At 53.8% G+C, this 14,624-nt stretch overlaps 1 protein-coding gene across 2 annotated transcripts; it reads left to right on the plus strand.

Moving 5' to 3' along the window:
* The first annotated feature begins 441 nt into the window (after positions 1-441).
* CD40 (CD40 molecule) lies at positions 442-13,627 on the plus strand. 2 transcript variants are annotated; one of them, XM_035124222.2, is made up of 9 exons: positions 442-544; positions 1,557-1,641; positions 5,175-5,300; positions 6,515-6,661; positions 7,128-7,221; positions 7,683-7,744; positions 10,126-10,327; positions 11,004-11,029; positions 11,188-13,627. In XM_035124222.2, the coding sequence occupies exons 1-9, from the start codon at positions 488-490 to the stop codon at positions 11,202-11,204; spliced, it is 816 nt and encodes a 271-aa protein (XP_034980113.2). In that variant the 5' UTR covers positions 442-487; the 3' UTR covers positions 11,205-13,627. The 2 variants fall into 2 exon arrangements, with proteins under 2 accessions (XP_034980113.2, XP_034980112.2); XM_035124221.2 differs by having other exon boundaries at positions 10,193-10,327.
* Positions 13,628-14,624: the final 997 nt, after the last annotated feature.

Below are 14,624 nucleotides of genomic sequence, written 5' to 3' on the forward strand. Positions count from 1 at the left end.
CGCTGCAAACTCTCCAGGGGGTTGACTGCGCCCGCAACGGCGCCCTCCTCCTTTGTCTTCGGAGCCAGACGGGTGTCAACCCGGGGCGGGGGTTCCCAGCCCGCTTGCAATGCAGGCGCCTCAGCTGAAGCATCCCGACAGCTTGGTGGGCATCATTTGGGCGCAGCTCCGAATGGTCCCTAAGCGCGGCGCAAGGGGCGCTCCTATGTCCCGGAGGGGCTGAAAGCTGCCGGGACCGACTACCGCCGAGCCGCCCCCTCCTCGGATCCAGGCGGGGAGTCCCATCATCCCTCCACCGCTCCGTTTCTCCTGGCCGGGAGATTCAAGGCGAGCTCCGCCTGGACTGTCTGTCGTGGGCGCGGGGGCGCCGCCTCGGAGGGGCTCCGCCACTCCGGATTGGCTGGATGAGGACGCCCCCTCTGCCTCCGTCGCCGCCCCACGGCCCGGCCTTATAAAGGGGGCGCCGCCCCGCCGGGCCAGAGCAGAGATGCGGTGGCGCCTGGTCCCCTGGACGGCGGTCTGGGGCGGCTGCGCCTTCCTGGCGGTGAGTGGCGCTTTCGCTTTCGATTCGGGACTGGGAGGGAGGGAGGGAGGGCGCCGCGCCCACCCCTGCCCTCCCTTCCAGTTAGAGACCCCTGGGCGAGGGGAGGGCAGGCGGGCGGGCGGGCTGAAGCCGGTCCCGGCGAAAGTCTCCCCAAGCCGATCCAGGTCCAGTTCCTCTTTCGGCGCCTGGGAATCCCCTTCGTCCCGGAGCTGCTGCCTCGCCCTTTTCCGGGACGGGGGCGGGCGGGGGTCCTCACTCTAGTTGTGACTCGATCGATTTACCGAAGCGATCCTCAACCATGATCCCGGGAGGCTACGCAGGTCTCACCAACCTAGATCCCCAAAGTAACCCTGCGGGCCCTCCACGACCACTCTCGCCCCTTTGGCCACTGGGGGGGGAATCTGGACTTCACGGTCCTCTTCTTCTCCCGGCTGGCATTCCTGCATCGCAGGGGGTTGGACTAGATGAGCCTTGGGGATCCCTTCCGACTATGCCACTCCCTAACTTGACGGCCCCTTTGGACGGAGCAGTGCCAAGCCGCGTCCTTGGGGGACGGGACGGGGAGGCGGGACCGCTGCCCGCCCCCCAAGCGCGGCGCTCTGGGGACCCTCGAGAGAGCGACCCTGCCTGGAGCCAGGCTTTCCATGATCCTTTCCCCGAGAATTAAAAGCAGGTTCCCTTTAGCTCCCCTGCAGCTTGGAGGGTGGGTGGGTGGGCGGGCTGCCCCCTTGTGGGTCTCTCTGGGCACGGAAACCGGACCCCAAAGGGTGGGCTAAGAGGCGGCCGGCTCCCGCCTCTCTAGGGCTGGGGACGCGGCGGGGTGGGGGTGGGGGGCAGAGGTTTCCAAGGCAAGCGGCGCCTAGACGCGCTTTTACGAGCGCTTTGCTCATAGCGCCGGAGTGAGAGAAAGCCTTGGGTCAGCCGCTTGGATTGTGGCTTTGGGGGGGGGGCTGGGGAGGGGGGTGAGGATGATGACGATGGGGCTGTGACTAACCCTCCTCCTGCGGTGCAGTGCCTGGCGTTGGATCCGCAGGGCCCGAGCTGCTCTGCCACGGAGTACCTGGAAGGGGGAAGGTGCTGCCAAAAATGTGGCCCAGGTAATAAGCTGCGCCGACGCAACTCTTGCTTTTCCTCTTGGACACCCCCTCCCCCACCTTGCGCAAGAGCCCCTCGGGGCGGGGGGCTTCTCACGGGAGGCGGGCAGCATTGTGTCAACAGCATTGTTTCTTGATGAAGTGATATGCCGCTTATGTGCTTTGAAATGGCTTTGAAGCAGTTTGCAATGATGAAGTCAATGGGGAAAGCCGTACTGTAATTAAAGCACACGATAGTGTTTCTTTCACGCATTAAAAACCCCTTAATTAAAAGACACAACTAAACCAGCCAATTAAAAGGCTTTCCAATTAAAACAGTTCAAAAGCAGTTGATACGGTTAAGATTAGAAGTTTGAGCTGAGGGGGATGTTTATACCCATTTATTTATTGCATTTCTATCCTCATTTTCTTCAAGGGGGTCTGCTTGGTTCTCCCCCCCACTCACCCCGTCTCATTTAATACTCAAAACAGCCCAGTGAGGTGGGCTAGGCTGAGAGGCAGTGACTGGTCCCCAAGGTCACTCAGCGAGATCTTCATGGCTGAGTGAGGATTTGAACCCTGATCTCCCAGGTCCAGCACTTTAACCACTGTGCCACACTCTCTTGAATACAAATGACTCTCTGAAAATCAGAGTTGCATAGATAGCCCACCTGGGCAAATTCCACCCCCCCATAGCACTTTTTCTCACAACTTTTGAGCCAGTTGGGGATCACAGAATAGGAAGGGACCCCAAGGGTCATGTAGTCCAACCCCCAGCAATGTCTCTGGAAATAAAACTTCCCCAGTCCAAAACAGGCCCTTCCCCTGTCTCTCCAGCAACACACCTGGGCCACTCAGGACAAGAGGGAGGTGGGGACCCCTTTGGGCTGTTTGGGCCAGATCCCTCTGGGCAAGGTTATCCAACTGTCAGTCATACAATGTCACTATGACTTCATGATTTACAGGTGGGTTGTCCCGCCCACCTGTCTAAACTCCTTGCGGAGCTGGAGGAAACTGAGGAACAATCCTAAGGAGCTTGGGGTGACATACATGGCTCCCCCCCAGTTAATCCCCACAACAACCCTGTGAGGTAGGTTAGGGTGGGAGAGAGGGGCAGGCAGTGACTAAGCCCCAAGGTCACCCATTGAGTTTCACGGCTGAGTGAAGATTTGAGCCCTGCTCCGTTCCCAGGTCCCTGCCCAGCACTCTAACCACTGAGCCACACTGGCTCTTAAGATGCAGCAGTAAAGGGGGGGGGAGAGAAAGAAGCTTCCTTTGCCCCTTCATTCTCTCCCCTCAACCACTGTCTCCGCTGGGGGGGGGAGCGGTGTGGGAAGGACGACCAAGCTCACCTGTGCTGCCCCTTTCAACCTCTGAGGACCCAAAGGATCAGGGCAGCTCTGGGAGGGGGGAGGGGGTGCCATGGGATGGAAGTGGGCCTCCCTCCTTGTGCAAGGGGCGGGGTGGGTGGGGGAATGCCTCATTCTGGGAAAGGAGCCCTCAGGACCCGATTCTCCCTTGGAAAGCTCATCCTTCTCTCTCTTTTTTCAAATAAATTTTTATTTTTTATTTTCATTTTCATTTCTTTAACATCATACAACACATCACACAACAAATAGCTTTGCCAAGCTTGGACTCCCATCCACTCATGCATTTTTCTACTTTAACTAAAAAACAACAATGTAGGATTTATCTTCTTCCCGCTAGTGTCTTCAAATTTTCATAATTATCCTTTACGGCCACTACAAATTTACTCCATTCTTTATGGAATCTCGAATCACCCTAATCCCAGATTCTGCAAGTCAGTTTGGCCATTTCCATATATTCTAACCTCTTTGTCTGCCACTCCGTAATTGAAGGGACCTCCTGGGATTTCCACTTTTGGGCTACGGAAAGCCCACCCTTCTCAGCTTGATGCCATCTCTAGGGCTGCTGGAGGAGGGCAGAGCTTCCTCCCCGCTGATTTGGGAAGAAGGGATACTCCCTTGCTCTGGATTGTCTGTCTGGGGAGGCCGGGGTTCTCCAGGGTTTCAGTCTAGGGCTCCAGGCTTTTGCTGCCCTCCTAAGAACCGAGGAAAAGCCTGTTGCTGGATCTGGCCAGTGGCTCACCAAGTCCAGCCTCCTGCTCTCCCTCCCTATGGCTGACCAGATGTCCATAGTGGGGGGAACACAATCAGGATTCAACACAAGAGCAACTCTCCCTTCCTGTGGTTTCCAGCTACAGTACTAGGATTTCATTTTCATTTTCACTTTTAATTTGTATATCCCCTTCCTATATTACTGTACCTGAGGCAGTTTCCAGCCTCAAAATATACAACAAAGAACAGACACCTTACACTAAAGTGATGGCCAAACTTGGCCCTCCAGCTGTTTTGGGATTACAATTCCCATCATCCCTGACCACTGGTCCTGTTAGCTAGGGATGATGGGAGTTGTAGTCCCAAAACAGCTGGAGGGCCAAGTTTGGCCATAACAAACTAATCTAATACAAACAGTCATCATCAAATGTAACTTTGAAATGGAAAGACTTATATCAAATAAAGGAATATTCAATAATCTATTAGAATATGATAGTACACAATAAAATTAACTCCCAAAAGCTCAGCAAATGATAACAGAAATTCACTCTTAACAATTACAATAAATACTTACTAAGTGAGGCTCAATAAAAATAACTACATGCTGTGGTGCCTAAAGTACCACAATATATACAAAATAGTGTGAAAGGATGAAATCGAGAAACAAAGACACACAACTTCTAAAACTACTTTTCCTAATCCCTCAGCTCCTCCCTTCCCAGCTGCTTCTTCTCACCTGAGAGTCGTGGCCTGCGAGAGAGATTCAGTAACACGGCTGCCTCTGGCAGAGCAGAGCCATCATGTTTTGCGGCCATCAACTGCCTTGTTCTCCAAAAAAACATCTAATCCTCTTTTAAAGCCATTCAGGTTGGGGGCCGTCACTGCCTCCTGTGGGAGGGAGTTCCATAGGCCAACTGCACCTCTCCTGCATCCTGAATCTCCCAGGGAGGTGGAATTTCCAAAGAATTTTCCCATGCCAAACAGATGTCGCTCTGCTGCTGAGCCCTGGCCCCTTCCTTCCTGCCCACCCACCCCAGTCCATGCCAGTCTCCGCCAGAATCGCGTCTGCCCCCTTGCAGGTACGGCCCTTTCATAGAATCATAGAGTTGGAAGAGACCCCAAGGGCCATCCAGTCCAACCCCCTGCCAAGCAGGAAACACTATCAAAGCATTCTTGACATATGCCTGTCAAGCCTCTGCTTAAAGACCTCCAAAGAAGGAGACTCCACCACACTCCTTGGTAGCAAATTCCACTGCCGAACAGCTCTTACTGTCAGGAAGTTTTTCCTAATGTTGAGGTGGAATCTTCTTTCTTGTAGTTTGAATCCATTGCTCCCTGTCCGCTTCTCTGGAGCAGCAGAAAACAACCTTTCTCCCTCCTCTATATGACATCCTTTTATATATTTGAACATGGCTATCATATCACCCCTTTCCCCGCCCAAGGTGCCAGGGCTCACCAGGTCTCCTCGTGTGTTTGCAGGCACCAAGGTGAAGGCGCTTTGCTCCAAGAGCTCTGAGACGCAGTGCGTAGCCTGCGAGGCTCAGCACTTCCAGGCCGGCTGGACCAAGGAGAAGCACTGCACACCACAGGCCTATTGCGACAAGAGTAAGTGCCCGGGGTGGGGGGGAGAGGGGTCCTCTGTGTGTGTCTCCTTCTCCCTTCACCACCGGACAGACTCTGGTCATGTGCTGCCTCCAGAGGTGGCTCTGAGCGGAGGAGGAGAGCTGGAAAATGTTGTTGTTTAGTCGTGTCCGACTCTTTGTGACCCCATGGACCAGAGCACGCCAGGCACTCCTATCTTGGTCAGACTCATGGTGGCTTCGAGAACACTGTCCAACCATCTCGTCCTCTGTCATCCCCTTCTCCTTGTGCCCTCCATTGAAACATTCCCAACATCAGGGTCTTTTCCAGGGAGTCTTCTCTTCTCATGAGGTGGCCAAAGTATTGGAGCCTCAGCTTCACGATCTGTCCTTCCAGGGAGCACTCAGGGCTGATTTCCTTAAGAATGGATAGGTTTGTTCTTCTTGCAGTCCATGGGACCCTCAAGAGTCTCCTCCAGCACCGTAATTCATATATGGAAATAAGGCCCATATATTTCACACCTGGCAACCCGCGAGCCCCTTGGGTTTCAGATGGGTGCCCGAGTCTACAAAGCCCAGGGCACATTTTTTCATGGCCCCCTAGGGCCACATGGACTCATTGGCCAGAGGCATAGAGCAAAATATACATCAGGAGGCTTAGTTTGGTCAGAATCGAGTGTACACTTCCAGAGTTAGTAATAGACTCATAGAACCTTGGAGCTGGAAGATCCCCAGTGGTCATCTAGTCCAACCCCCTGCAATGCAGGGTTCACAATTAAGTATCCATGACAGATTGCTATCCGACCACTGCTTAAAAACTTCTGAGGAAGGAGAGCCCACCACTTCCCCAAGGGAGACTGTTCCACTGTTGAAACTTTCTTACGGCCAGAAAGTTCTTCCTGATGTTGAGTCAGAATCTCCTTCCTTGTCCCTTGAAGTCATGGGTTCGAGTCCTACCCTCTGGAGCAGGAGAAAACAAGCTTGCTTCATCTTCCATGTGGCAGCCCTTGAGATACTGGAAGGTGGGTCTCAGATATCATCTCAGCACCCTCTTTCCCAGATGCTTCAACTGCTCCTCACCAGGCTGGGTTTCCAAGCCCTTGATCTCCACCCTCCCCTCTCTCTTTCCCTGCTTGCGGGTTTCCCAGGCTCTGCATCTGCTTGGCTGCCGGATTCAGATGGCACAAGGGCCCGATTCAGCTCCAAGGCTCTCCTCCTTCTTCTCCCCCCCTCCTCCAGATGCCGGTTTTCTTGTGTTCACGGAAGGGGACGCCACGCGGAACGTCGTCTGCCGCTGTCGGAATGGCACCCACTGCTCCAGCCCGGAGTGCCTGACCTGCCGGGTGAACCGAGTGTGCCCAGCGGGCGAAGGCGTCCAGCGCGAAGGTGAGCAGAGCCTGTTGCCAGAAGGAGGAGGAACACGAGGGGCGGCTGGGCTGGGCTGGGCTGGGCTCCCTCCGCCGTGTGGTGGAATTACTCACACTGCACATGCTCAGAGGCAGACTCGCATCCCAGGGATGAATCGAGCTAATCCTTTCCATGAACAGATGCAGAGGGAAGCCCCACATCCTCTCCCATGGTATCATATGGGTCCCTTGGATGCCTTTGTTGCAATTCCAGCATTTCCGGGGGTTGGACTCGATGACCCCTGGGGGGTCCCTTCCAACTGTGCAATTCTAGGCTGGGGATTGTGGGGTGTGCAGAAGTCGGCTGGACTTTCCCTGCCGGTGGGATTTCTCCCCACACCCAGACAGCCCTGGAGGGGCATTGTTGCAGGAGCTGCATGGACCCCCCAGCCCCCCCGATGCTTCAGGGCCCTGGCGTCTGACGCTGCCTCCCGTGTTCCTTCCAGCCAGCCACCTGAACGACACGGTCTGCGTGGCATGCCCTCCTGGCTCCTTCTCCAACATCTCTTCTGCCACAGCTCGATGCCAACCTTGGAGCAGGTAAGATGGGGGTGGGGGTGGGGCGGCCATCCTGCCTTCTTACACTGGCACATTGCAGTTGGGCAGGAGACGCTGGCAGGATCTGCGTGACGCCCCTGCTCTTCTCCAGGGCCCCTGTGAGCTGACCTGAGTCGGGAGCGGGGTGAGCGGGTCTTGCTGGGAAAGGAAGTTGCCTGCATGGCTAACCGTGCGGTTCATGCAAATGTGTGCAGCTGAGCCCAGATGCCAGTTTAAGAAAAGCAGCTCTCTGTGTGGGGTGGGGGGATTTGGAGTCAAGCTGCTTATCTGCATCTGGGGGGGGGCAGCGGTCAGGCCCCCTCCATGCACCGCTGCTTCTCTCTTCCAAACCGAAACAGGGGCTTGCGCATGCTTGCGCACCTGCCAGGGCTTCGCTTGCGAAATGCTCATGTGGTGCAATGGGTGGCTTCCCTTCTGAAGAGTCTGCCTCTCTCTCTCCGCAGCTGTGTGGACAGAAAGACGGTCCGGGTGGCAAACGGGACCCACATTTCGGATGTGGTTTGCGGTGAGTGAGTGAGCTCCCGGCAAGAGATGTGGGCTTGGCAGGGGCTGCCAGAAGGGAGAGCGACTTTCTCTCAAGCTTGGAAGGTGCTGTGTCCAGGTCTGGATGTGGGCAAACTGGATGGTTCTGGAAACCAAGCCTGATGAGGAACGGTTGAAGGAGCTGGGGATGTTCAGCCCGGAAAAGAGGAGACTCAGAGGAGATAGGAGAGCCATCGTCAAATATCTCCAAGGGTTGCCACATGGAAGAGGGAGCAAGCTTGCTTTCTCCTGCCCCGGAGGGTACGACCTCAAGTTACAAGAAAGGAGATTCCAGCTGAACATCCGGAAGAACTTTCTGATAACAAGAGCTCTTGGGCAGTGGGATGGTCTCATAGAATCATAGAATCGTAGAGTTGGAAGAGACCACAAGGGCCATCCAGTCCAACCCCTTGCCAAGCAGGAAACACCATCAAAGCATTCCTGACATATGGCCGTCAAGCCTCTGCTTGAAGACCTCCAAAGAAGGAGACTCCACCACACTCCTTGGCAGCAAATTCCACTGCCGAACAGCTCTTACTGTCAGGAAGTTCTTCCTAATGTTTAGGTGGAATTTCCTTTCTTGTAGTTTGAATCCGTTGCTCCGTGTCCGCTTCTCTGGAGCAGCAGAAAACAACCTGTCTCCCTCCTCTATATGACATCCTTTTATATATTTGAACATGGTTATCATATCACCCCTTAACCTTCTCTTCTCCAGGCTAAACATACCCAGCTCCCTAAGCCGTTCCTCATAAGGCATCGTTTCCAGGCCTTTGACCATTTTGGTTGCCCTCTTCTGGACACGTTCCAGCTTGTCAGTATCCTTCTTGAATTGTGGTGCCCAGAACTGGACACAGTACTCCAGATGAGGTCTGACCAGAGCAGAATACAGTGGTACTATTGCTTCCCTTGATCTAGATGCTATACTCCTATTGATGCAGCCCAGAATTGCATTGGCTTTTTTAGCTGCTGCATCACACTGCTGACTCATGTCAAGTTTGTGATCTACCAAGACTCCTAGATCCTCTCCCCCGAGAGGCGGTGGGCTCTCCTTCCTTAGAGGTTTTTGAGCAGAGATTGGGTGGCCACCTGCCAAGGATTCTTCAGCTGTCATTCCTATATTGCAGGGGGTTGGACTGGATGACCCTTGGGATCCCTTCCAATTCTCCAGTTCTATGAAGGGAGATCTTGCTGGGGAAATACCTTCTCCTTTTGTCAGCTGTGATACTGGAGAGACAGTTCAGTTCTTATCCAGAATGGCCTGGAGGCAGCAGGGGAGGGCTGCTAGCAGGGCCTGCTTCACGCAGCCCCCTTGGGAGGAAGGAAGAAGCTGTGTGCAGCTGTTCTTGTGTTTACTGCATTCATATCTCCCCTTTGTCTCCAAGGAGCTCAGGTTGGTGTGTATGTTTTCCCCCCTTCCAATTAAATCCCCACAACAACCCTTTGAGGTAGGTTCGGTTGAGAGGCAGGGACTGGCCCCCAAAGGCCACTTGGTGAGCTTCCAGGCCAAGTGTGAGGATTTGAACCCTGGTCTCCCAGGTCCTGGTCTGATGCTCTAACCACTGCACCACACTCTTATTATCATTTATTCCATTTCTGTTCTTTCCTCCCCAAGGGGCCAGTCCAACCTACCTCACAGGGTTGTTGTCCGAATTCAACGGGGAGAGGGAGACCCACACACAGCCGCCCTTGAAAGGTGGCATATGAATGTAATAAAGAAAGAAATAAGAACAGCAGACCTGCCCACACGGTCAGGCTGCATCAACTGAGACGGATCCTGCAAGCCGTCATTTGCTGGTACTTCAGGGATCTCCCAGTGCGCCTGGGGCATCAAGAGGGGCAGGATCTGCCCTGTCCTGCCCCTCCCAGGGCTTCACAAATCTCCCACCGCAGGCTGTGCAGTGGCCTCCCATGAAAAACGCAACACTGATCAGGACCAGCCGCTTTATTTTTAACTCTGCAGTGTTCTAAAAATAAGATGTTTTTCCTTTAAGAAAAAAGCCAGCCTTCACAATAACTCTTTAAATGGCTGCCTTTAAGAAACCTTTAGCAAAAGCTAAATTTGTTTTGGTTTAACTCTGCTTGACGCCTTGCTGTTCGCCCAGCGCCTAATTGTCTTCCTTTGCTGTCGGGCACAAAGAGGAGGTCAGAGCAGAAGACCCAGAAGTATTTAAGGGCTGTTTGTTCCATGGCTGCACCCACTAAACAAATCCAAGCTGGGGGCAGCGAGGGGGGGGAGTGGGTGGGAAGAGGGGTTGGTCCCAGAGGATTCCTGCACTGTGAGGGGGGGGGAATTGCAGGGGGTTGGACTAGATGGCCTTTGGGTGTCCCTTCCAACTCTGTGATTCATAATGATTCTGCCCACAGGGGTGTGCCCTGGTTGCCCTGGCGGTGGGGGGGTTTCATGTGGCTCCTTTCCTGCACCCTCCCACAGGTGTCCTGCCGACACAGCCCCCCCAGGAAGAAGCCAGAAGGACCCACATACTGCTGGTAGTTCCCCTGGTGGCCCTCTTTGGGCTGCTGGCGGGGGCCCTGTTCCTCTTCTGCCGCCACCATCGGCGTCGCCAGGGTGAGTCACTGGACCCTCTGGTGCTTGAGAGGGAGTGCTGAAGGGGGGGGTCCCTGGGGGCAGGCCCTCAGCTCCTGAAGGTCACGGGTCCCTTTCTATGTCCAGCTGTCCTTTGTCAACAACAAAGTGTCGCTGTTTTTTTGTGTTGAATACATGCTAGATGGTCATTTCTGGACCTCATAGGTGTCTCAAGCCATTCACACGTAACAAAATACGTATTGTATCAAAGTAATTGTTGAACTGAAATGCAATTAAGAACCCGTGATATTTGAGGGAGCGGGCTAGCAGGCGGGGCCCATGACTTGCACTGTAGTTGCATCAACTGTTAAGAACAGTTTCAGGTTAAAAACGGACCTCCGGAACGAATGACGTTCGTAACTAGAGGTACCACTGTAAAATAAAACCTACATACTGTACAACAACAATGTTGTGTGTTGTGTAGGTCTGCCTGCCTCTCTTTTGACCAGCAGCCCAGCCATGGTCCCCTAGCAGCGGGATCCTGCAACAGAAAGGGGGGGGGCTTTCCTTTCCCACTCTTTGGGGTGAGCTCCCTTCTCCCAAGTGCCTGTAGCTGCCCTTCCCCTGAGGGTCGTAGTGTCCCGTCCTGTCCCCCCCCCCCCGAACCAGCCAGGGATCTCCCTATCCAGCCTTGACTGTTTCCCTTTCTCCTGCCTAGATCTCTGGAAGCCTCGCCTGAATCAGGTATGTGCGTCTGTGAGTGAGCAAAAGGGCCTTTGGGGAGGGGGCTTCTGCTGCAGTTGGCAGCAGGGGAAATGGCGGGCAGGAGGCCCTGGTCCCGGATGCTGCTGCATGTCCCTGCCTGCTGAACCTGCCCCCCCTCCCTGCCTCTCTCTTCACAGCCAGAGGCCCCCTTTGACCAGCAGGAACCTGAGGAGGTAGAGGACCCTCCCTTTCCCACTCAAGAGACGCTGCTTGGGGGCCAGCCTGTGGCCCAGGAAGATGGCAAGGAGAGCTGCCTAGCTGAGCAGGAGCAGAGCTGAGCCCCCCCTCACTCTGCCTCTGTCGTGTCTGCCCCCCACCGCTGGACTCTGCCCACGCCGCCTGCTGGCTCTGGTTGCTTCCCTGCAGGACCCCCCCCTCCTCCTCCTCCTCTTGCAGGGCTTTGTCCTGTCCTGGACCCCTCTCAAAATCAGGGTGGGTGGGGGTTGCCCTGGTGGGGGTGGAGAGGGCCTGCCTGCCAGAAAGTGGGAGGCAGGAGGCGAGGGGTGGGGTGGCATCGCAGGGGGTTGGACTAGATGACCCTCGGGGGCCCTCCCTTCCAACTGTGATTCTAGGGCAGCAAAGCCCCCCTTTGCCCTTGGCATGCTTCTGTTGCAGCTTCCACCTGGTGGTGAGCCAAAGGGTTCCTTGGAGCTGAGCAGAACCTCCAAACCCTGAACCTCTAACCATCGAGGGGCTTCTGTGCAGCAGTTGAATAAACTCCCGGTTTGGGGGGAAAGCTGTGTGTTCCCCGCCAACCAGGAATTCTTCCTAGTACCCCAAGACACTGGTCTCACCCCCCCACTTTCTCCTGTTCCACAGCGGAAGGAACTCTCCTTCCCTGGAGGGTTTTAAGCAGAGGCTGAGTGGCCACCTGTCAGGAATACTTTTGCCGAGATTCCTGCATTGCAAGGGGGTGGACTGGATGACCCTTGGGGGTCTCAGACACTCTCTCAGACAGCAGCTTCAATGGGCTTTGCCCTCTCTTAGGTGGGGGGGGGCAGACTGGACTGCTGGGGGAGTGGCCTGAGCCTTGCAGAGTGGCCTTCTCCAGCAGAGGTCGGCAGTGTAGGGGAAGCAGCCCCAAAGATACGGGGTGTGGGGTGCATTGGGTTCACAGCCCTCTGCCTCTCTGGGTGCTACTGGAGCCACGCTCTGGGCTGGTTGTCCTGAGCGGCAAAGGTGTCACTTTAAACAGAGTCTAAATTCATGGTTTTTATAGGAACCATTTTTTATAAGCCATTTTTAATATGATTGTGTTGGAGACGTTTCCTGTTCTCTTCCAGCCACAGAGAGTTGGGGAGAATAACTTGTTTGTACAATTCCTCCATCTTCTCTTCCCTGCAAAAAAAAAATCAAAACATTTTATTGTTTTGACTTATTCATATCAGAAGCAGCAATCCATACTCAACAAGCCCACCCCAATTTCTGTACCTGCCATGTCAATCTACGTGGGTCGAACCACCTCCACCCTCAAAGGGAAAGAGACTGCCCTTCTCATTTCCTCCCAGAAATTGAATCGTCTTTTGAGCACCCATCTACCCGACTTGCCTTGTGTGGGGGTCTTCAGTTTGGGGTCTCCTGCCTGGGGGTGGGGGGTGGGCTTTGGGTTCCTGCCTGGCCAGGAGAGGCCAAAGGGTGACCCAGACGCCTCTTGCTCCTTGCGGTGGCCAGTCAGAATGCCTCTTCATAGAATCGTAGAATTGGAAGGGACCCCAAGGGACATCTAGTCCAACCTCCTCAAGCCCCCTAACAGGGCATCAGTGATGTAGCGTGGGTTGCCAGTGACCGGGCCAAGGCAATTGTGTTTGGCACTGCCTGCCGATAGGCTGGAATGTAGGGGCAATAGTTTGGCGGTTGCCAAGTGGCACCCTGCGAGCGTCGAGCAGGACGGGGGATTGGCCGGGATCTTTCTAAAGCCCTGCAGAGGGCATCCTGGCAACTGGCCATCACCTATGTGAAGACTGGGATACAGTATTTTCTGTGTGAGGGGGAGGGTGCACTCTTTTTTATTGCAACTTACTTTTTTTTCCTTTGGAAATTTTGTGCACCTAAGAATTTTGCACCCAGGGCAGCCGTCCCTGTGACTTTGCCCATGCTATGCCACTGCAGGTCAACTGTTGCCCCAGCAGCTGCGCCTGGTCCGTCACTCCCTCCTAGCCACTGGCAGGAGGGTCGTTTTCCCTGAATCTGCCCAAGGGTTGCTGCTTGCGCTCTGTCTGGTGGAGCCAGGTGAGCTGTAACCTACCTGCCTGCTGGGGCAACGGATAGGGAGGAGAAGGAACCTTTTGAACACACTGGAAGGTGGGGGAATCCATGGCTTGGACTAGACCACTCTTTGGGGTCCCTTCCAATTCTACGATTCTCTTGATTCATTGGAGGTTTTTAAAGGTTGGGTGGCCCCCTGTCAGGGAAACTCTGATTCCTGCAGTGCAGGGGGCTGGACTAGATGACCGCTGGGGATACCACCCAACAGTGCAATTCTGTGGGGTGTGTTCTTTTTTTCCTGTATTTATTTTCCAGACTTCTTCAATTAGGAATTACCTGTGTGTTTGTTAATAAATCTGGATTTTATTATTATTTTGATTTATATAAGTAGTTCTGATCTTTGGGGGTTCTGGCTAACCTTCCCTCCCTGCCCACTTCATGCCTTACCCTCAAGGTGGAAGTCCCTGCCAGGGCATTTCAAACTTCTGCCTGGGGGGGAGTTTGGAGGCTGGGACTAATACCAGTGTATTGGAAGAAGCAAAGATCACCAGTGTCAAAGCAATGATTCTTCAACATCAACTTGGTTGGACTGGTCATGTTGTGCGGATGCCTGATGATCATCTTCCAAAGCAACTACTCTATTCCAAACTTTAAAATGGAAAGCGTAATGCTGGTGGTCAACAAAAGAGGTTTAATGACTCCCTCAAGGTAAATTTTTAAAAATGTTGTATAAATACCGACAGCTGGGAAACACTGGCCTGCGAGCGCTCCAATTGGAGAACAGCCTTTACCAAAGGTGTCATGGACTTTGAAGACACTCGAACTCAGGACACAAGGGAGAAATGCGCTAAGAGAAGGCACGCTTGGCAAATCCTTGGACTTTGGACTTTGAATGCACGCTTGGACTTAGTCTGACCTCTGTGTTTTCCTCCCTCATGGCTTGGATTTATGGACTACTTAAAATCAGGCTGCATTTTAAATTTTAATACTGTATTTTAATCTGTATTTTAATTAATTGCTTTTTATGTTTTATTGTAATTTTATTGGTGTGAGCCGCCCTGAGCCTGGTTTTGACTGGGGAGGGTGGGGTATAAATAAAAATTTATTATTATTATATTATAAATCCACACCGTGATCAACTCCCACCCAGAAACCAATGTCCCCACTGTGTAAGGACGTGTGGATCCAGAATTGGCCTCCACTGTCACTTATGGACTTGCTGTTAAGACCGTGTTCATGGAAGACCATCTTACTCGGCTACTGAGGGAGCTGGCAAAGGCATAACAGGGAAGGCCATTTAGAGAGGGCAGATCAGGGCTTGTGTGTGTGGCCTGGTTGGGGGGCAGGAGTCTTGAGGATCAGACTGGGT

The sequence above is a fragment of the Zootoca vivipara genome, chromosome 7 (assembly GCF_963506605.1).
Source record: "Zootoca vivipara chromosome 7, rZooViv1.1, whole genome shotgun sequence".
NCBI lineage: Eukaryota > Metazoa > Chordata > Lepidosauria > Squamata > Lacertidae > Zootoca > Zootoca vivipara.